This window comes from Kryptolebias marmoratus, linkage group LG7 (assembly GCF_001649575.2).
Source record: "Kryptolebias marmoratus isolate JLee-2015 linkage group LG7, ASM164957v2, whole genome shotgun sequence".
NCBI classification, from domain to species: Eukaryota; Metazoa; Chordata; class Actinopteri; order Cyprinodontiformes; family Rivulidae; genus Kryptolebias; species Kryptolebias marmoratus.
This window is the reverse complement of record NC_051436.1, coordinates 709,705-730,859: the sequence shown is the minus strand read 5'-3', so window position 1 is coordinate 730,859 and position 21,155 is coordinate 709,705. Positions and strand designations below refer to the sequence as shown.

The 21,155-nt window shown below is 45.0% G+C and overlaps 3 protein-coding genes across 4 annotated transcripts in view; 1 reads left to right on the top strand and 2 right to left on the bottom strand.

Annotated features, from left to right (window-relative positions):
* Positions 1–3,516, bottom strand: part of LOC108251097 (hepatoma-derived growth factor-related protein 2) — a 12,638-nt gene extending 9,122 nt beyond the window's left edge. The window contains exons 1-6 of the mRNA XM_017441269.3: positions 3,392–3,516; positions 2,568–2,671; positions 2,423–2,487; positions 2,192–2,327; positions 752–1,156; positions 413–670 (exon numbers count right to left, since the gene is read on the bottom strand). Of these exons, the coding sequence (XP_017296758.1) occupies positions 413–670; positions 752–1,156; positions 2,192–2,327; positions 2,423–2,487; positions 2,568–2,651 (948 nt within the window). The 5' untranslated portion in view covers positions 2,652–2,671; positions 3,392–3,516. The remainder of the gene's footprint in view (positions 1–412; positions 671–751; positions 1,157–2,191; positions 2,328–2,422; positions 2,488–2,567; positions 2,672–3,391) is intronic.
* Positions 3,517–4,403: 887 nt separating this feature from the next.
* On the bottom strand, positions 4,404–7,102 carry wdr55 (WD repeat domain 55). Its single transcript, XM_017441267.3, has 4 exons — positions 6,528–7,102; positions 5,805–5,911; positions 5,224–5,493; positions 4,404–5,075 (listed from the first exon to the last, which is right to left on the bottom strand). The coding sequence occupies exons 1-4, from the start codon at positions 7,068–7,070 to the stop codon at positions 4,742–4,744; spliced, it is 1,254 nt and encodes a 417-aa protein (XP_017296756.1). The 5' UTR covers positions 7,071–7,102; the 3' UTR covers positions 4,404–4,741.
* A 760-nt stretch (positions 7,103–7,862) lies between these two features.
* On the top strand, positions 7,863–20,945 carry LOC108251092 (coiled-coil domain-containing protein 171). Of its 2 annotated transcripts, none has more exons than XM_037976612.1 (24): positions 7,863–7,940; positions 8,873–8,948; positions 9,339–9,555; positions 10,190–10,340; positions 10,966–11,135; positions 11,205–11,351; positions 11,430–11,501; positions 11,777–11,919; positions 11,993–12,131; positions 12,778–12,984; positions 13,057–13,146; positions 13,658–13,828; positions 14,322–14,489; positions 15,602–15,769; positions 16,751–17,153; positions 17,224–17,328; positions 17,750–17,901; positions 18,004–18,138; positions 18,430–18,600; positions 18,848–18,993; positions 19,292–19,346; positions 19,426–19,551; positions 19,630–19,782; positions 20,387–20,945. In XM_037976612.1, the coding sequence occupies exons 2-24, from the start codon at positions 8,893–8,895 to the stop codon at positions 20,483–20,485; spliced, it is 3,444 nt and encodes a 1,147-aa protein (XP_037832540.1). In that variant the 5' UTR covers positions 7,863–7,940; positions 8,873–8,892; the 3' UTR covers positions 20,486–20,945. The 2 variants fall into 2 exon arrangements, with proteins under 2 accessions (XP_037832540.1, XP_017296755.1); XM_017441266.3 differs by having other exon boundaries at positions 16,658–17,153.
* The last annotated feature ends 210 nt before the right edge of the window (positions 20,946–21,155 follow it).

Below are 21,155 nucleotides of genomic sequence, written 5' to 3'. Positions count from 1 at the left end.
CTAGGACCGAGTCCCTTAGGACCGAGCCCCTCAGCACCGAGCCCCTCAGCACCGAGTCCCTTAGGACCGAGCCCCTCAGGACCGAGTCCCTCAGGACCAGGTCCCTCAGGACCGAGCCCCTCAGGACCAGGTCCCTCAGGACTGAGTCCCTGAGGACCGAGCCCCTCAGAACTTTGACTAGGATTCTTCTGACTCGACGCAGAGCTTTAAACATGGCGTTATCTTTGCTGATGACGCTGTCAGCAGATTTTCACTGATTTATTCCTAAAAATAACAAAATCTTAGCTTCAACAGCTGATATGTTCCAGTCTGTGAGGTCTGCCTTTCAGTGCTTTCTTCATTAATTTACATTTTTACACAACGGCCCAGCTTTGCAGAATACAGTTGTGAAGCCTGATGTAGCAGAGGTTACCTTTAAATCTGCGCCTCTGCTGCGGGTTGACACTCGACCTGCAGCGGGGGTGGTAGCAGCGGCGGCAGCGGTGGTGGTAGAAGCAGCAGCAGCAGCAGCAGCAGCAGCAGCTTCCTCCGGGTCGGCTCCTGGTCCCGCAGCCTGTTTGGAAGCTGAAGCTTCGGCGCTGCCTTCAGGCTCCTTCACAGATGAAACTTTACTTGTTTCAGAAGAAAGTTTCCTGTCAGGAGCAGCTGCTGAAGCTCTGCTCCATCTCAGCTGAGGAGACACAAAGAAACCCGTCTTGTCGTATTTGAAGTTTTAAATCTGAAATCGACCAGGTTGTTTCGACATTCTTACCTCTGTTGTGTCCTCGGCAGGAGGGGGGCTGTCAGTCCCACGTGGTTCTGCAGGCAGACCGGCGCTTGCTGCCCTCCTGCTCCGTGCAGCTGCAGGACGCTCTTTGGAGTCTGTCGGTTTATTTGGAGCTAATCTGGACGACGTTCTGACGGAGGCTCTCACAGCGGTTCCTTTCACACCTGAAGCTCTGCCTGGAGCACGTTCAGCACCAGCAGGAGGCTGACCGACAGATTTCCAGAGCGCGACGGCGCCTTGAAGCTGGTTCGCTGCAGTTTTGGTTGCAGAATCTGCAGGTTTAGGTGTAGTAGGTGCAGGTTTAGCTGCAGCTCTTGGTTTAGCAGGTATAGATTTAGGTGCAGGAGCTGCTTTTGCTAGTGTCTTATTAGTGTTGGTTTTTCCTGGTACCTGAGGAGACGACAGAACAGAGAAAGTACGTCAGAACCGAAGAATAAAGCAAACATCTGCTCAGTTTTATCGCTGACTCATTTTAAATATTTCCTTCAGCACTGAGGCACCATTTTGAATATTTATCTGTTCTCCTTCAGTTTGTTTTGTTTCTTCTTCTTCTGCAGTTTAAAACCGATGATTGTTTTCTTTATTTTGTTTTTTAACCACAAAATGTTTAAATTAGATTGTGATGACTACTAACATCTAACTACTAAGCTGTTTAAACTTTAACTTTTCACACAGCAGCTGTTTGAGTCCTATTTTCTGTCTGCCTGTCTCATTAAGGGTGCTGCCAGGGAGTGACAGACAGCGGTGTGGTTATCATGGTGACCCTAACGAACCCCTGAGTTTGGTTCTCGTCACTCTTCCTCTGCAGCAGAGCCGACTCTGTTCCACTCAACTCCACCCAGCGGTTCATGAGATATTTTGCTAACAGAGAGAACAGATTCATGAATATAATAATAATGCTCAGAGCTGTCAGACGGATGATGGTTTATAATCAGCAGCAGTGAGACTTTTTATCGGAGAAGCTGAGAAACGATCAGCTGTTTTGTTTCAGAGAAAAATTCTGTCACTTTTATTTCTTTAAATCCAGTTTTATCTTGTCACTGACGGCATTCAGCATTGTCTTTTATTTTGAAGTAAAGGTTGTTTTTGTGTGTGATTTTGCTTCAGTTACTGCAGGGATGTTAAAAAGTATCACAAACGTTAAACTAATTAAATACGACCCTGTTGACACAGTTTAACATCATTAATGTAAGCACCACAAGCAGCAATATATTATTAATATATTACCACTCGGATAAAAACGAAACAGCTTTAGGAGTGAGGAGGTTCTGTCTGTCAGACTGATGAAGTTCTCAAACTTTTAAATGAAAACATCACAAAACTGATAAAACTGGCCTATTTTTATTCTCCCTGGTGGCTTTGGATTGCTTTCAAAAGTATATAAAATGAACACAAAATATCTTAAATGTGATATTTGAGCCTGACTTTGAGTTTACTGTCCATTCCGGGCGTGTTCTGGATCTCCCACATGCCCTCGGCGAAGCCTCGGATGCGAACGCCGCTGCCGTACTTCATCTTGTTCCCGGCGTACGGAACGATGTTCTCTGGCGGGACGGAGCCTCTGAGGAGAGACGGGACACAGCTGGATTAATGAGGACGAGGACAGGGACGAGGACAGAGACGTGACGCTGCTGAGCAGGGCAGGGAAGTACGTACATCTGATGGGTCCCAAAGAAGTAGACCGGGACTCGCTTCTTGTACCCCTCCTTGGACTTGCAGACCTGCAAACAGGCAGAGGTGTCACCTGGTCAGAGCGCAGCAGGGAAACATTTACACTTTCTGGATTTGCTCATGCGCTCACCCTCGCAGGCCAGTGAGCGAAGCCCTTCATCTTGGCGAACACCAGGTCGCCCGGCTTGAACTGATCAGCGGTTTTCCCGGCCATCCTCCGCGGCTCGAAGATGACTGAAAGAAGACGTTTAAACATCAGGGAGCCTCCGATCGATCACACGGTAAAAACAGGAATCAAACACGTTGGTGTGACTGTCTGAAGGTGCTCAAAGTGTACGGTGGGGGGGTGACTCTCAGCTCAACATCTGTAAAACTAACTGAGCCAGAGCCGCTGATGTGTTTGCTAAGGGGGATTAGCTGTGGCGGCCATATTGAATGGGGTTGTTCGTTAGTTATTTTGCTAACAGGTAAGAACAAAACATGCAGCTCAGAACGCTTTGCACAGCCTTAAATCAGATATTTCTACAACATTAAAATAAGTTATTTTTGGTATTTATTAAGCCTGTAAAGTAAATGTATTCTGCCTGCTTCACATGGTTTTGTTGTTGTTGTTTTTACACTTTATTTAACCTCCCAGCACCAACAACAGGAGGCCTGTCCTGAATAACCTGAACTCAGAATCTGACTCGTCACTTTCTGAAACCTGTTCGGATTTTTTTGTGTCCACACTGAGAATGAAAACAGTTCCAGCGTCACTCCGGTTTCCATTCATAAAAGGTGAAAACTTTCACATTAACTCGGCAGTTTCGTTATTAGTGTTCAGCCTTTGTTTACAAATACGAGGCCCAGCAGCAGCAGCTCCGGAGCTAACAGATGCTAACTGCCTGTTAGCTCCGCCGGGACGGGTTCGAGCCGAACTCCGGCCCGTGAGCGGCGCACTCGGGTCCGACTCACCTGCGGAACAAAACACGGTTTTCCAGGATCTAAAGGAACAGGAGGCTTCTTGTTACTAAGCTACGAGCTCCTGTTCGCCGCCATGTTGGCCACTGCCTCTCTGACGTCACTTCCTACGTTTCTCCCGCCGGCAGTAGGAATGAACCAATCAGAGGGGGGCATGGACCGTACCATCTTCTTCGTAAAGTTTTATGGCGGTTGGCAAAAAACACAGAGGTTGCATTACCGCCACCTATTGGTACGGAGTGTGGTTTAAAATGTCTCATATTATATGAAAACCCTCATTAAAATCTGAATACTTCTACAGTCTGAGTTCCTTTTCAATATATCTACTAAATTAAATATTTCTTTATTTTTCCTAAATTCCTCCAACATTAATCTCATTTCTTTCTCAAACCTTAAATTAAAAAAACATGCTTTATTGTCTCCCTTCTCCCACAATGTTGACAATTTCCTGCATTGTGTTTATTTATTATAACTAGTGAGCTATTAAGACCAGTATCTTCAAATTTTAATCTATTTAATATTTTTTCCTCTCTTCTATTTCCTCCTCCTCTCTTTTGAATCATATAACACCACCTTCCTTTATTATCTTCTTCCCTCAGTTTTTGTTTAATTATACTTTTTGCTTCTGATTTACTAATATTTACTATAAAGTTCCGTACCATCTTCGTGTCAAAGAAAAGGTTTTATTTTTCTGCTGATGTTAACACGTCAACATTAATAAGATGTCTTCAAATTCAAAATATATTGGCAGCAATTTAAATATTCATATTAATTATATTGGTAAAAAAATATTAAAACTTTTCGATTGTTTACAAATCACAATGAAAATGTCAAAAACAAAAACGCTGGATTTTTTTTTAAATACACCACACAAAAATATTTAAAACTAAATATAAATAAAATATAATTTTAAAGTACATAATAAAATAATTTACTCTTTCAGTTTTATTTTTACGTCAAATGAACGGACTGTGGCTCAGTAGAAAATAATACTAATACATATTTATGAATTTATCATTATCTTGTGATAAAAATACTTTTTATTTCCATGCTCCAAGCAATAATACGTTTGGTGCAAAATTTATAAACTGCCTATTTTACATTTTAGTTTTTACTTGTAAAAAACACAAAACTGAAATGCATTTACTCAGTTTACTAAATATTACATTTATTTTCCATTTCCTTCACAACATTTTCAGATGTTATTCAGAAACAAGCAGCTGAAAGAACTTCAGCCTAAATATAGAAACATTCAGCAGAATGTAAAAATAAAGTCAGTAAGGAAATAAGATGTTTCCAGCTCTGCAGAGACCTGAGCAGATAAGATGAAACACGTCGGCTGTTTTAATCACTGCCACTGCCACTGTCACTGTCGTCATCTTCCTCCTGCTCCTCTTCCTCTTTCTTTTCCGTTTCCTCTGCCAGTCCAGAGAAGAAGTCGCTGTCGCCGAGGGCCTTCTTGCTTAGCGACTTCATCCTCCCGTCTTTCCTCTTCCTCTTACGATATTCGCTCACAGTCGTTTTAGGTAAACTGGAGATGTCCCAGAACTTGATCAGCTGGTCGTGGCCACAGCTGGCCAGGAAGCGGGAATCCCAGGATGTGGCGATCTCTTCGATGGGCTCGCCAACATGCTGCCCGATGCAGCCGATGACCCGGTTGGGAAGGAGGTTGATGGCTCTGAGGGAAGAAGACCTTGTTAGTGACCTGTCAGACTGAGGCTACAGCTCTTTAAAAGTGAAGTCTTGGCAAACCAGTGGTAAAGCTTTAAATGACAGTCGACCCCAAACACATCTGAGGGAGTTAAAGTCTGCGGGCAGGAGCTCACCGGATGTATCCGTCCATGGAGGCGGTGCACATGATGCTGTCGGTGATTGGGACGATGCAATCCACCGACTCGGCCTTGAGAGCGAAGCGGTCGCTGGTGGCTCCGAAGCCGTTCCAGTTGAAGATGTAGACGGTCCCCTCACTGGAGCCGCAGACCACCTTCTTCCCCCGCTTCATCAGCGCCACCGAGGTCAGGTCTCCGCTCTGGTACTCGGACAGCAGCTCGAAGCGCCGCCTCTTGATGTTGAAAACGCCCATGGTGCCGTCGCCGCTGTGGGAGCAACCGTCACGGATCGGTAACAAACATCTGAACGGCTCTCAGCTACGACCACAGGAGCTTAAAGCTTTGCATCTCTGCACACTGAGGAAGCCTCCGGGACGACGAGCAAAACAAACATCTTCATCCTTAAAAGAATGTCCTTTTTAATGTCTGAACATTTACAGCAGATTTATTAGATAATAAACTTTATGCTGTTAATTACTGTTCTTAAAAAAATAACATCAACTATTTACAAAACCTGTAAAATCTGCGTCGTCGGTTAAGATGTCCGTCAAACAGGCGTGGTTTTATAACTCTGTTACCTGGCGGTGAGGAGGATCCTCTTGGCCTGGTCCACGGTTATATCACTGATATAATCCTCATGCTGCTTCAGATCCATGATGGCCGACCCTTTCCTCATGTCCCAAACCTGCAGAGAAAACCCGTCGAGTAAAGCTGCTGTCAGCACTTCCTGCTCTTTGAGTTTGTTCAGACCTGTTGTTTAAACGGCTTCACTAAGCTGAGCTGCCTCTGTTTTCTCAGACCACCTCTGGATCTCATTTATCTGCACACGTCTGAACTTTAGCTCTGATAATTAAACAATCATCTCTACTCCAAAGATTCAGTAGATGCTGTCCATCAGAGGACACCAGTCTGTCCTGGTTGTTGCTCAGCTGGTGTGGATCTGCAGACTCACATCTGTCCCAGATAATCCCAGCTGCAGGAACACGTCTGCTCAGCCTCACTGACTCAAAGGGAGCCGCGTGCCAACCATCTGAACGATTATATATTAGTATAATTTACTAATTGGGTTATTATATGGTTAAGGCTGGAGCTGGGGCAATAAATTAAAGAATAATAAACCATTCTGACAGTAAACATTTGAACTCCTGTTTATCCTAACAGACAAATAATGACACAGAGGCGTTCAAAGATCACTTCAGCCCAGTAGAAACTCATTTAAACCCCAGTTTGGATCAGTTCTGGACAGCAGACACATCTGGTCCCGTTCTGTCCCTGCCAGGTGTCCTGTGGACACCGCACACCTTCAGAGTGCCCCCGTCGTCTCCGGTCGCCAGGATGTTCTGGTCCACCAGCAGCAGGCTGTTGATGGGGGTCCCGTGGGCCCCCCGGATCCGCGTGACCAGCTGTCCCCGCTCCACGTCCAGCATGTGGACGGCCCTGTCCCGGGACACGGTGTACAGCTGCAGCCCGTCCTCGGAGAAGCGCACCTGGCGGCAGGACTTCAGGTGGTGTCCGGAGGACCACAGCTCCCGGTTCTCCCCCTCCGTGCACGAGTAGGAGAAGGCGTACACGTCCCCGTCCACGTCCCCGCACACCAGCACGTCCCTGCTGGGGTGCAGAGCCACCGAGTTGGCGGCCGCCTCCAGCCGGATGTCCAGCGGGGTGTCCCGGGTCTTCGGCCCGGGCGGCTCCTCTTCCTCCTCCTCCTCACCTGGTTCCGGTTCGTCCGACCCAGAATCAAACTTTTCGGTGCTTTCAGTTGCTTCTGGAGCTTCAGTTCGGTCCGTTTCTGGAGGTTCTGTCTCTTTGGACGTGGACTCAACGTGTTCTGTGGGGGCCGCCATGTTGTTTTGATTCTTCTTGTTTGACGCGAAATCAGAGCAGCGATCGAAGCTTCAGCTGTGTGTGCTGCCCCCTGGTGGACAGTCAGGGGACAAGCGGAAAAAACAAACATTTAGAGACGAATATATGATGAAATTCTTTTTCTTTAAATAAGTGCCTCCGAAGACGAAAACATTGAGAAGTTTAGTGTTTTTATTTCACTAATTTGAAACTTTTTTTTATGCCGATTAAACTACAAAGTGCTCACAGAGGAAATAAACAGAATAAATCAGAAAAATAAAACAAAATGTGCCAGACAGCTCTACAGAGTTTTAATAAACCCCCTCCCGCCACACAAATAAACAAAGAAAATATAATTATTTTATTCTAATAAAGCTGTTTGTGAGGAGAGTAAACACCTTAAATAGTTTTAAAAATCGTCATATTTACTTCATATTTTATCGAAATTGTTGAAATAAAACAAAGTGGGAATGGGTATATTTAAACAACAACAACTGTGTTGTGTTTCCTCAAAATGTGATATTTTGTCAATATTTTGTTTTGTTTTTTTGGAAATTAAATAGACAAAAATCTCTTTTTGTCCATTTAATAATATTTATAATTGGAAAGATTTATTTTATTTAAGCTTCTTAAATAATTTGTTAAATATTTTACCTTTAAATATATTTAACCTGAACATTAAAGCGCAGTTTTTGGATTAAATTCGTTTTATAAGCCGCGTTTTGTTTTTGCCTTATTTTTCGAGGAAGTGATGTAACATTTTTGGAGGCGCTGATTGGTCGATCGTCCTGTCACTCATGAGCTGATGCGGAAACGACGTATGGACGCTAAAGATGGCGTCAGTTTTAAACGGTTTCGAGACAAATCTAACAGTAAGTGAGTCTTTGAGCTTTAAAACAGTTATTTAAACGGTTTATTGTTAATTTTAAATCATAAGATGGTGTTTTAGTCCGTTTCGTTGTGGTTGAAGTTTGTTTAAAGCGAACACAGAAATGTTATTAGCAGCCGTGAAAACTCTTTGTTTTCCTTTAAGTTTTGACGTGATTTCATCCGAGAAAATGTAAAAATTAATCTCTACGTGCTTTGGTTTGGAAGAGTCTTTCAAGTTTTTACAAAATCCATCATGTTCTAATAAATCCGGGACACAAATAAATACAAAACTGTAAAGTTGTACAAACCTCAGCTATGATGTTATGGGGAAAAAAACTCTGCATTTTGAAGTTTACAATTAGAAACTGTGTTGAAATACGGGTTTTTGTGTCTGTAATTAATGCCGAAAGAAACAGTTGGTCGATTTCATTCTTTCCGAGTTTTATTTGTTGTTGTAAATGGCTTCTGACTCATTTTATTTTATGATAAATTTAAAAGGGCAGACTTGTGAACAGAGTCCGGTGGACGGACATGCGCAGTGTTGACTGTGTCTCAGCTGGTCCTGGATCAGCCTCCCGGGTTTCAAACGACCGGACTGACCTGTTTCAACTGTTAACCTTAAGTTCAGTTGGTTTATTTTTATGACACAACTAAAGTTATCTCAGGACAAGAGGAAAAATAAATCCACTTCTTCTAGCTTCTGAAGTGACACCTTAAACTTCCCAAACATTTTCTAAATACTTGCACTTTAACTTGTGAAGCTGCATTTTAAATTAGAGACAGTTAGTTTGAGATAAATCTGCCATTTAGTTTGTTTTTCTCTTTCAGCACAGTTATTATTATCTTATTACCTGAGTAGACTTTATAATTTATATTTCACTTGTGCTTAAATAAATACTGATTTAATCTTTTTGTGTTGGAACCACATCTTCAGGGTTGGTTCTGAGCTGAGCGATGCAGCCGGGCCCGTTGGGTCGGAGCAGGAGGGGAGCCGACGACGAGACCCGGAGGTGAGGACTCGGACCGTCCAGGTCCACAGGAACTGGTCCCGTTTCCACTGGGATTAAAGTTCTGCAGCTCAGATTACACCGGTGTAATTTAGGAGCCATTTCCTGTAAAAAGGCAGCAGAGGTTTAATTATCGACATCAAAATACTTCATCACAGGCAAAACATTTCTACTGGAAATCTAAAAGTATAAGAACATTACTCTGAGATGAATCGATTCTCAAGATGTACAAAATGAGAACAAACTCATACATTTTAGAGTTATAGGATTTTGTGTTGGAGAATAAAGTTTTACAAAATAAAAAGTCTGAATTTAACATGAAGCTACAATCTGTCAGTAAATGTTTTATAAAGTCTTTAGTTATTAAAAACCTCTTATTTCTGTTTTCCTCAGGATCACAGAGATGGTCAAGAAACAGGAAGGAGATGGAGGACGAAGAGCAGAGAGGAAGGAGGAGAAACGAGGAGGAGGAGAAGCAGAGAAGAGGGTCAGAGGGAGGAGGGCGGCGTCAGAAGGAGGTGAAGGCGGCGAGGAGTCGAGGAGGCTGAGGTGGCGAATCAACCAGCTGGAGAAGGAGAAGCTGCAGCTGACGAGCAGCTGCAACCAGGAGGTACGGAGGAGCTGCAGGTCTGCAGCGCCTCCTGCTGGAGCTCTGATGTGTTTGTTTCTGAACATTAATAACAAATTATCTGTCATTTTATTATTCATGCATTTTAATAAAACCAGCTGAAAAAACTCCTTGGATGAGAAATAAAACGTCTCGAAGTAACAGAAAAGCTTTCAGGACGAGCAGTAACTCCTGAGCACCGTCAGGACCTGCAGACACTGAGGAGCAAACATTTCACTGATTCTAACCAATATTCACAAAGTAAAGAGTCCAAACTTTTGACAAGAGAGAAAAGATTTCATGAATAAATGTTAAAATTAAATTAACTGAAATAAGATTATAGTAAAACCTGAAAAACTGTAAACTAAAAGAAAATTTGAGTTGAAAGTGTAAATATAATAAAAACAAAGGAAATAAATAAAGCAAGCTAATAATAAAAAGTAATATAACATAAAATAAACTTACTGTGTAACATGCTGCAGATAAAATAAGATTAAAAAAACATTAAATGAAATAATTGGAGATAAAATGTCAGAACGTTCAACTTTAAGATAAAAAAACAAGTTTACGGTTTGAACAAAGATTATTCCACAGTTTGCAGAAGTCAGACCTAACGAGGACAGGTGTGTGTGTCCAGGTGTGCCGGCTGCAGGCCGAGTCGGCCCGCCTCCGGGCCTCGGTGGAGCGAGGCGAGGCTCAGAGGGCGGAGCTTCAGTACCAGCTGACGGCGAGCCGCAGAGACGGCGAGCGAGTCGCCGAGCTCAGCAGAGACAGACGGACGCTCACAGGTACAAAAAAACAAAACTAACCAGATAAAGCTTTGAAGGAGGACACTTCCTGCAGGTCAGGATGCTGTTGCCATGGTTACCAGGTCTGGTTCTGATGTTTGTTTATCGCAGCTCCAAAGCTCCATCAGGCAGAGTCAGAAACGAGTGTCAGTCTTCAGGGATCGTTTTCTAAATACAGAATAAACACTTTATTTATTGTTTAAACATCAAAAACAATATCTTACCTGTTGCAGACAGCTCTTTAAATGACCTCACTTTGGACTCTGAGGTCACTTCCTGCAGGAATCTCATAATATTCCTCCTGAAAAAAGCCTGTAAAGGTTTAAATGATCGTGTTTGCATGAACCGCTCTGAAGCTGCAGCTGTTTAAAGACGAGAAAAATGGAGGTGGCTCCATTTGGGCAGCTCGTTATTAGCTCCTCAGTTGGACCATTTTTGAAGCAGAGTTTCCTCTTTAAAAATGTGGTGGCTGAGCAGTCTGCCGGGGAAACGACACCTGAGCGGTGTGTCCGCGCAGCAGACAGCGGGACGTTTCTGTGAACACATGAAGGCTTTTTCTACAGAAGGTCTTTATCTTCATGTCACGCCAGGTTTAGCAGATCTAACTGATCTGTTTGTGTGTCAGAGCGAATGGCGGAGCTCCAGCAGACTGTCGGCAAGCTGCAGAAAGCTCTGCGCGGCGCGCGGCAGGCCCGGGAGGAGGACCAGCATGCTTTGCAGCAGGAGGTGGAGGAGCGCGACCGACTGATTCAGAGCTTCAGCTCCGAAAACCAGCGACTGCACCAGCTGCTGCAGGTCTGACTCGTGCTCTTTAACATCTTTGTGGTGTGTTTAAGGTGTGATTTGGGTCTTGTGGTCCTCCAGGATCAGGAGGAGGCTCTGGGGGAGTCTGAGAGGAGGATGGTGGAGGTGCAGAGGGAGAGGAAGGAGAAGGAGGAGGAGAACAGACGACAGGCCGAAGAGCTGAAGGTCCTGATGGAGAGGGAGGAGAGGAGCCGCAGGGAGAAGGAGGTTAGAGCTGAAAGTCTGAATAAATAAATAAATACAATCAAACCGTAGAGATGAAGAAGTGACGAGATGTTTCTCCAGCTGTCGGATCGGAACATCGAGGCGGAGCGAGCCGCTCACCTGGAGACCAAGGACAGCCTGGAGATCCTGCAGGTAAAAACAAGTTTAAACTGAACTTCAAACCTGCCTTTAATGTGTTTGAATCATTCAGAGAGGAGTTGGGTCTGGACTTGGGAGGTCATGGAGCAGAAAAATACAAGTTTCCCCAAAGCTGTCAGCTTGATAAATTCATTAAAAAGTCTAATTCTTCTTTTTATTCCTATACACACAAGAGAAGTTCATCAGTTTGACTGAAGAGCTGCAGGTTTTAGTTGTGGTCATGTGACCCTCCAGCTGCAGGTTTCAGTTGTGGTCATGTGACCTTCCAGCTGCAGGTGCGGGACCTGGAGGCGGCGGTGGCGGCGGAGCGGTCCGGCCAGCAGGAGGCGCAGTGCAGCCTGCAGCTGCTGCGAGCTCAGTTCAGGGAGGTGGAGAGGGAGAGGAGCGCCGGCACTGAGCGCGCCCTGCAGCGGTGAGCAAACAAAAAAAGCAGCAGGTCCGTCCTGACGCCACTCTCACTCCTTTACTTTCTGACGTTTGTTCAGGCTGCAGGCTGAGTTCACTCAGTGCAAGTCTGACATGACTGTTGCCTTGGAAACCGAGAGGAAGGCGACCTCTGACCTCTCCGAAAGATTGGAGGAAGAGAAGAAACGACACGCCAGCACAGTCTCACTGCTGCAGCAGGTAACACACACACACACACACACCAGCTCTGCATCAGATTACAGCTCTCATCTCTGCAGAATCTGATCACAAATGTAGAATGGGTTCTTGAAGCGGTTCTGGACCACGAGGCGCTCTCTGTTCCCTCAGAAAGGATCGGTACTTTGGGCTGTTTAACCTCCGGATGTGAAGCTCAGCAGATTTCATCCTAAATGTGAAACAACCAGAGTTTATTTGTTGTCGCTCTTCACTGGAGCAGAGGAAGAGTTGGATCTTTCCTGACCCGCCGGACTTCGTTTTGTGAAGGCAGATTGCTCCTCTTCCTCTCTTTTTGCCCTGATAGTTCCACAAACACAGTTTTTCTTTCAAAGCAACATAATCCCTGATTTTAGCTGCAGCCAGAGACATGCTGCTTGTCTGGAGGCTCAGGGAGAAGCTCAGATGTTAGTTTGTGAGGGAAATGGGACTCAGCCGGTAACGACACCGGGCCACAGAGTTTACCTTTCACTTCTTTGTCTTATTAGGATTTGTTTTTAGTAACAGTAACAGCTTATGTGCTTTTAGTCTGGTGGAAATCTTGGTTCTGAAAGCAGAGAGAAAAAGTGGAATCTGTTTGATAAATTTGTTGAACTCTCCCTTTAAATTGAGCTTCACTTCCTGTGTTCAGGCGGCTGAGAGGCAGTCCGGCGCAGAGGAGACCTTCATGAACGTCATGAAACGGGTCAGAGAAACGCTGCAGCAGCACAGCAGCTCAGGTGAACAGGCAGCACAACCAGCAAAGCATGATGGGAAACAGAGTCCTGCTGAGGTCCTGCAGCAGCTGACCATGACTCTGAACACGTACCGGACCCGGCTGGAGGACTCGAACAGACAGGTACTCTCTGTTCGCTCAGCAGAGCCCCGTTTTCCTCCCAGCCACTCAGTTCTGTGTTTGTGTCCCCGGCAGGTCCAGGATCAGCTGTTAGCAGCAGAGAAGCTTCAGGAGGAGAATCAGCTTCTCCAGCAGCTGACCTCAGATCAGAAGAGACAGGCCGATGTGAGAATATGAACACAGTTAGTGAGAAACATAAAGCTCTGCTCAAAATATCCAGAAGAAAACATCGAACTCAACATTTTATGAACGAGATGACCTCACCTCATGTTTGACGGCAGCAACAACTAAAGTAGTAATGTTCGTTGTCAGCAGGTCAGTAACTTGACTTAAAGAGAAGATGGGCAGAGGTTCAGAAACCTGCAAAACTAAAAGGGTTTAAAATAAAATTCTTTGACATAAAACTAAAGACTTTGAATCTGAAGAGCTTCAGGGAATCTGGAGAATTTAGATTCTTTTAAAGTTTTCAGAAACGGATTTTAATGTTGAGAGTCAGAATTAGTTTCGGTTTGTCTGGATTTAGATTGTAGAGTTTAACTTCCCAACATGTTTAGTTGAATAAATATGAGCAGAGCCTCTGAGGAGTCACAAAGGTTGAAAGTGTGGTGCTGTGGCACCTTTCTGTAGGGCTCGGTGTTGTTTCGGATGAACCACCGGTTCTGCTTCTGCTCCCCAGGAGTCTCATCAGGCGTCGCTCAGACTGGAGGAGGAAGTGACTCGTCTGCGCCAGGAGGGCTCTGATTGGTCGATGCAGAGTCGGGGTCTGCAGGAGGAGCTGCAGAGGGAGAAGGAGGAGAGGAGAGAGGAGATCCAGGAGATAACAGACGGCTTCAACAAAGAGTCGACGGTTAGTTTCGACTGGAAGCAGTTCTTTTCTGTCCTTCAGGCCGGCTCAGAGGAACTTCAGCTTCAACCTCAGGATGCTCCTCTGTTTTCTTTCATTGTTTCATTTAAACCAATCAGTGAAGACCCTCAGCTCCATGTCCAGCTATACATACACTCTAAAGGTTTAAAATGACCAAAACAAATGTGGTTCTCTGGCAGGAGACGTTAGACTGTAATAAATGTGTAAAACATCAAATATTTGAAATAACTGACAGATTTTTACTTTTTATGAACTTTAATGTGATGTTTTGTTTCTTCTTCCTCTTTAGTTTAAAGATTTCCTGAAAATATTCTGTTTATAAATGAAATGAAATGAGTTTAAATTAAATTTGGGCCTGATCCCTCTGCAGCAGCTTGAAGTGATCAGAGGGTTTAATTAAATCCTTCTGTGTGTGTGTGTGTGTCTGTGTCTGTGTGTGTGTGTGTGTGTCTGTGTGTGTGCGTGCTGACATCAGGCCCAGCTCTCCCTCCTCCACTGCCTCTATCAGCGCCTGCTGGCCGGCTGCGTCCTCCTCCGTCAGCCCCAGAGCATTCTGGGAGACTTCACCTGGAAGGAGCTGTGTGATGTCATCAGCGAGCAGGTGGATCAGCTGACCTCTGACCTGCAGAAGGCCAAGGAGAAGGTGTGTTTGTAGACGGAACTGCCTGATGTAAACTTTACTCCCTGAGAGGTGAGCGGATTCATGGAGGAGCTTCCTGTTTATGAAACAAGATGGCCGCCTGTTGGAGGCGGGCTCGGTTCTGGTTCTGCTGTCGGTTCTGGTCATCCAGGACACAACAAATCCTAAATTCTTGTTTTTTAGAACAAACTGACTTCTTCTCTTGTTTCCTGAAGACGTTTTGCTTCTTATTTAAGAAGATTTCTCAGCTGAAATTTCAAGCTTCAAAACGTTACTGAACTCCACTGCAGATCAGTCTCCCTCCCCTCCCTGCTGAGGGTCATTCAGGTCTGTGTGGATGTTCGCTGCTTTACTGAATCGTTTGCTTAAGTTTTGATATTTGTAACACAAGGCTACAGTCATTCGAACAGAATTATTATTTTAATGTGAAATAATAATTAATGTAGAAATTAAAGAAAAGGTTAATTTGGCTTCCGATCATCTGTTCAGAGAAATCCCAAAATCACCTTATTAAACCAAATAATTTATGAATTTAAATACATTTCTGTATGTATTTATTCTTATTTTAGGCCAGGATGAAAACCCGACTCAGTGTTGTTCTTATTGTAACTTTTAACCCGGCTCTGGAAATAAATAAATATAAAGTAAATAAACATAGAAAACAAAATATAACTAAATAAATGGGTAAATGCATCAACTTTAAATAGAAAAATATGGAAATGAATGAATGACTAATTAAATAAAATTTAAAAAGCAAAATATGAAATTTTAGAAGCTAAAAATATAAATAAATTAATAAATAAATAAATGCATAACAAATAAATTGGAATAAATAAAACTAGATGTTTGTTGTTTATTATTTTTTATTCTTGTTAATGAATCTGATAATAATACTAAAATTAAACATCAAAATATCAAAAGATTTTGTGCCAGAAAACTGAGAAAACATTTATATTTGTTTGTTTGTTTGTTTTTGGGGGGATTTTCAGCAAGCAGAGCTCGTTTCAGCGTTCGCTTGAAAAATGATCAATTTAACATTTGCTGACATATTTCCAGCAGACTGGTTGATGGTTAGTGTTTTCCTGCTCGTCCTCATCTCATTCTCGTTTTCGCAGATCTCTCACCTGCAGAGTGTGTGTGACAGGAAGAGTGTGTGTGTGCGCGAGCTGCAGCGCAGTCAGGAGTGTGTGTTGTCCCGTCTGGAGGAGAGCGTGAGGAGGAGGGAGGAGGCGTGGAGCCGCCAGCACACACACACCGTGAGGCATCTGCAGAGCCAGCTGCAGGTAACGCTCTCTCACACACACACACACACACACACACACACACCCCGGTCCCTCAGGAGCTCGGCGTGGCAGCTGAGTCTCCCTGCAGCGACAGGCTGCAAACAGGCTGAGGAGGCAGAAAGTTTTTACTGAACTTTTCTGAAACTCTCTTCACAGCTTCCATTAAAACTGAAATAAAATGAAATGAAATAAAAGGTTTGAAGAAGAAAAAGAAGTTTGTTGTTCTGCTTAAAGTGTTTGTTTGTCTTCTTTATTTACAACCTTCTGACTGAAGGTTTGTTGGGTTTTTCTGCTCGTTCTGTCCCACTCTCCACTCTCTGCTCGTCTTTACTGATCTGGAATCAGGCTGTCCTTCTGTCTTTTTTATTTTTGTTTTAAAGATAAGCTGAATAATCGGTCGGCTGATATTGGTCGAGTTTTAAAAACTGATAGTCAGTCATGCTTGTGCATACTTAATTAATTACAGGTAGGAATAAAAACTGCAGCAGCAGCTGCTACAGCCAGCTCGCTGCAGTTTATATTCTTCTTCAGTGATGGGAGTCTTTAGTCACCTCGTTTAGAGGACTGAGATTATCTGAGTAAATCCGGTTTGTTCAGAAACTCCAGGAGGCAGCTGCTCAGTTTATCCTGAACCCTGAAACTGAAACAGACAGGAAGACGGCTTTACAAACTGAACTGACCTCTTTTACATAAATAAACTCTGATTTCAATGTTTTTATGCCTAATAAAGAATGTATAATACCATCCTGCAGAAATGAAGCTAACGTGGTTAGCATCGTGTTTATCTCTGCAGGTTCCTGCAGAAATCAGACGTTTCAGACTCGTTACTGAAGACAGCCATGTTCTGTTAACTTCATTAACTGCTTCTTCTTCTGCCGTGTCTTTCAGCTGTGTCGCTCTCAGTGCGACTCTCACAGGGATCAGGCCGCCGCTCTGGAGCACCGCTGCTCCTCTCTGACCTCTGACCTCTCCCGGCTGCAGGGCCTCCTCTCCAGAAGCCGTCAGGAGTCTTCCTCCTTCTTTTTCGCCTGCAGCCTTGTATGTGGAGCTCTGAAGCACGCCCACTGCTGTCTGAGCGCGCTCCGTGAGCAGAAACGGCTCCTGTCCAGGCGGCTGGAGGACAGGGAGCTGCTGGAGGAGCAGGTCAGGAGGTTAGCTGATGCACTTAGAGGAGAGGAGGACAAGGAGGAGGAGGAGGGACGAGGAAGGAGGGCGCTGAGGCGGTGGAGGAGGAGTGTGTGTGCGGTGCTGGCGATAAACAGGTGGAGTTCACTGAGCAGAAGAACCACCGTGTTGTTTCAGCTGGACAGAGGAAGAGGAAGGATCTGTGTGGGGGGGGACTGGTCTACGGCAACACAGAAGGGTCCAGATGAAGCTCAGACAGGTGAGGGACCTGAGTCAGAAGCTGTTACACCTCAGTGCAGACGCTGAAGGAGAGAATCTTTGTGCTGCAGATGAAGCTCCTGAAGGTGTTTGTGCTCGCTGGCTTCGCTCTAAACGCCTCTCCGCCATCATCCTGTCCTCCATGTCTGACCTGCAGGGGGCGCTCACAAACACCGGTAACTGCACTCACTAATGGAAAACCAGAGGAAATAATATGTCTGTGAATGAATTCACTGAAGAAGCTAAAACGGGAAGCAGAACATTAGCTAAAAGCTAAAAGTGTCAAAAGGCTATCTGGAGGCTAAAAGCCGTAAAAGGCTAGCTAAAAGCTAGAAGTAGCTAAATGCTAAAAGCCCTATAATGCTAGATAAAAGCTAAAAGTACCATAAGACAACAAAAAGCAGCCAGTTTGCTGCAGCAGATTTCAAGGATATGAAGAGATCTTCACGTGTTTCTGTCAGGGAAATATTTATAAATAAAGTTAAACATTTTGAAAAGTATAAAAGTTACAAAATGAAAAAGTCTTAGCAGCTGAACCTTCTGAGATCTGCAGAAGGACTCAGCACCGATGTTCTTTATAGCAGTGTGTCTCTTTAGGTTCCTCGGCTCCAAACGTGATCTCAGCTGCTCGTTCAGGCTTGTCCCGCCTCCTGGACCACCTCCTGGACCAATCAGCTTCCAGTATTTCCTCCGTCAGAGCGAAGGAGGACCCGCTGAGCAGAGCGACGCCTCGACAGCCTGACTTGAATGTAAGTGAACCAGAGGAACGTTCTCCTCGTTGTTTCCACCTGCTGACCACCGTGTGTGTGTGTGTGTGTGTGTGTGTGTGTGTGTGTGTGTTCTCCCATCAGACCCTGGTGTCGGCCCTCCAGCAGCACTTCCTGCTCTTCAGTCAACGCCTTCACTCAGCTGAGGTGGAGAGGCGGAGCCTGAGGCTGGAGGTGGCCAATCTGAAGAGAGGACTGCGTCATGAAAAGGATCAGAAGGTGAGACTCACCTGTCTGCTCTGTTTGTGTGACTGGACACAACACAAAAACACAACCAGTACAACAAATACAACAACCCCTGAGAAAAAGGAAGGATTGTGTTCCTCTGGTTGTTTCTTTTTCTGTTTTTGTTGAGTTCTGCTTCTTTGTGTCGTCTCACGTTTCCTAACGTTGTTCTATGAGTTCATCAGCCTCAGTAACCCATCGGTGTGTGTGTGTGGGCGTGTGTGTGTGTGTGCGTGCGTGTGTGCGTGTGTGTGTGTGTGTGTGTGTGTGTGTGTGTGTGTTCAGGTTCCCTCCGAGCGTTTCCACAGTGTGTGTGAGGAGCTCCGTCAGGCTCTGAACAGAGAGCAGGAAGCCCAAACGCTGATCCAGGAACAGTCCAAACAGCTGCAGGACAGAGTGGACAAAATGTCCTCAGAGGACACAGAAACACAACACACACTGAGCCAAACTACACAGGTACAACAACACACACACTGAGCCAAACTACACAGGTACAACACACACACACACTGAGCCAAACTACACAGGTACAACAACACACACACACTGAGCCAAACTACACAGGTACAACAACACACACACAGGCTGTAGTTGAGGCCTTCTGTCTCCTGATGTCAGCCTCTGGCTCGGCACGTGAAGAAGACTCACCTGTAAGTGTCCATGATGGAGTCCTCTGTCCCTGTCCCTGTCCCTGTCCCTGCAGGCCCTGTTGGACGCTCAGAAAGAGGTGGGTCGGCGGGAGCGCTCCCTGAGGATTCTGGGTAAGCACCTGTCGGGGCTTCAGAAGGAGCGGAGGCAGCAGGAGGAGCGGCTGCAGCGAGCCGAGGAGGAGCTGGGAGACGCTGCACGGTAACGCAGCGGCCTCTTTAAAGGGGTAGTCTGGTGATTTATGAAGTGATGTTCAGTAGCACAGAGCATGGTGAAAAGGACAGATGTCTTCATCCACGCTAGGCTAATGGTTGTCCATGCTGTCCTGAGTTCAAAGGTCACAGAGCTTTAATAATGAGAACTTCGAAGGTCGAGCTCCCTAATTATTTCTTTACACGTCTTTAAAAAAAGCTTTGTTGCCTCAGCCCGACCCAGTTTGGTTCGGCTCAGAAGGACCGGTACCAAACTCTCAGAACTTTAACTTTTTGTTGTTTTTCAGACGTCGGGAGGGTCTGATCCGCTGGATGAAGGCTGCAGAGACGAGCTGCAAGCAGGTGAGCGTGCACGCACACACACACACACACACACTCACACACACACACAGCTTCTGACCCGGTGCTCCGCCCTCTTCAGGTCAGAGAGAGGCTCGTCCAATCACAGCACTCTCCTCCCAGTCAGCCCCTTCCCTCACCTCAGGAACACCTGCAGCTGAGTGGAGCAGAGAGCATCATGGGAGCTCCTGAGGCAGCGGTGTGCCAGGTAAGGCAGTGGGAGGGGCTTATGAGGTTCACTCGTCTCTCCATCCCTTCATCCGTCCGTCCGTCTGTCTGTCTGCAGAGTTTCCTCTCCGTCGTCTCGCAGCTCTGTCACGCCTACAGCTCCAGGATCCACCGGCTGCAGCAGGAAGTCTCCGCCCACCGCAGTCATGTGATCGCTCTGCGCAGCGAGTTACAGGACGCCTGTCTCCGGGACAACCTGGCCTTTGTCCCTGTAGGACACCTGTTTGTTGTCTCTTAGAGCTCTGCTCCTCGGGGGCCGTTCTCCTGCAGGTTTATGTGTTCCTGCTTTAAATGGAGAACCTGATGAAACCACCTGACTCAGGTGTGTCGGAGCAGAAACACCTGAAACCTCCAGGACAGCTGAGCCCCTGCTTCAGAGCTTTCCATCAGTTTAAATATCCAGTAATCTTTTTAGCAGGTTTTAAAATTAAAACCTGTTTAAAAAACATTTATTTAAATTAAAAACAGTCTGGATTGTTCCTGATATAACAGTGAAGATGTTTTAAAGAAGTTGATCCATGTTTTGTTGTTTAAGCAGAATTTATTTAAACTTAACAACAAAGATTTCAGTTATTTAAAGGCAGAAACATTTATTCACAGCGGAGGGAACACGTTTCTGTATTTGTGGGTCAGGATTGTTTTTGTTCTTCATATTTTCCTTATTTTATCAGATTTGTCAGCTTTTATTAAAGTACAGTTTGACTAAAGGTCAGAAACTTAAAATATTCTAAATGAAGAAGAGCAAATAAATGTGGACTTTATACAAACAAAATAAATGTATTTAGTTTTGAAAAATATCTTGTTTTTTGTTTTAGGTGGAAGAATTTCCTGCTGATGTGGAAACCTTCGGTCCTGTTCCTCTCTCCGATTTGGCAAAAGTGCCAGAAATCAGCATAAACTCCGCCCCCTCATGAAGTAACCCCGCCTCCTGTGAATAAGCCCCGCCCCTCCGAGCCTTTTTAACCACAGAAAAGGGAAAGAAGTGTGAAGAGGATTGAGTAAAAACCAGCAGCACGTTTAGCTGGCAGTCACTGAAGTCCTGAAACTCGTCGTGACGTGATGTGAAGTTCTCCAGCTGCAGGAACAAACTCCGCTTCTCCCAGCTGTTCGGTGACAGACGCCTGCAGGCCAGATGTTCATCTGATCTGTGACAAATCAGCAGCTGGAACCGAAGACGTTCCAGAACGTTTTATCCAAAGGAAAATGTTTGAAAAAACAAAGAAACTCGTCTGTTTTTGCACTTAATCATCAGTCCGATGAAGATATTTTTACTTCTGTGGTACTGAAGACAGATCTGTATGCAGGTGTAGCTTAGCTAGCCTGTAGCTTAGCATGTGTCTGTTAGTAAAATAAAGGAACTAATCCAAGCATCAACAGCAGCTAATCAGTAATTATTATTATTATTCACCATCAGGTTTATTCAGGCATTTCCTGCTTCTTACACTTATTATGGTATGTCTCTGTCCCTCTGTGGACAAACTGCACAGCTGGACATCTCACGGGTCGAGAATGATTTCAAGGTCAGAGGGTCAAAGGTCAAGGTCTGCCTGCTCCGGCTCTACGCACACATTCAGGCTGACGGCA

Bases quoted from the DNA above. Each gene is read 5' to 3' on its own strand.
- wdr55 (XM_017441267.3), bottom strand. From the start codon at position 7,070: ATGGCGGCCCCCACAGAACACGTTGAGTCCACGTCCAAAGAGACAGAA. The intron at 5,912-6,527 runs GTGTGCGGTGTC...TTTTCTCTGCAG, and splicing joins ACGACGGGGGCACTCTGAAG to GTTTGGGACATGAGGAAAGG. The intron at 5,494-5,804 runs GTAACAGAGTTA...TTGCTCCCACAG, and splicing joins AGGATCCTCCTCACCGCCAG to CGGCGACGGCACCATGGGCG.
- LOC108251092 (XM_017441266.3), top strand. From the start codon at position 8,893: ATGCAGCCGGGCCCGTTGGGTCGGAGCAGGAGGGGAGCCGACGACGAG. The intron at 11,136-11,204 runs GTCTGACTCGTG...GTGGTCCTCCAG, and splicing joins GACTGCACCAGCTGCTGCAG to GATCAGGAGGAGGCTCTGGG. The intron at 12,132-12,777 runs GTAACACACACA...TCCTGTGTTCAG, and splicing joins CAGTCTCACTGCTGCAGCAG to GCGGCTGAGAGGCAGTCCGG.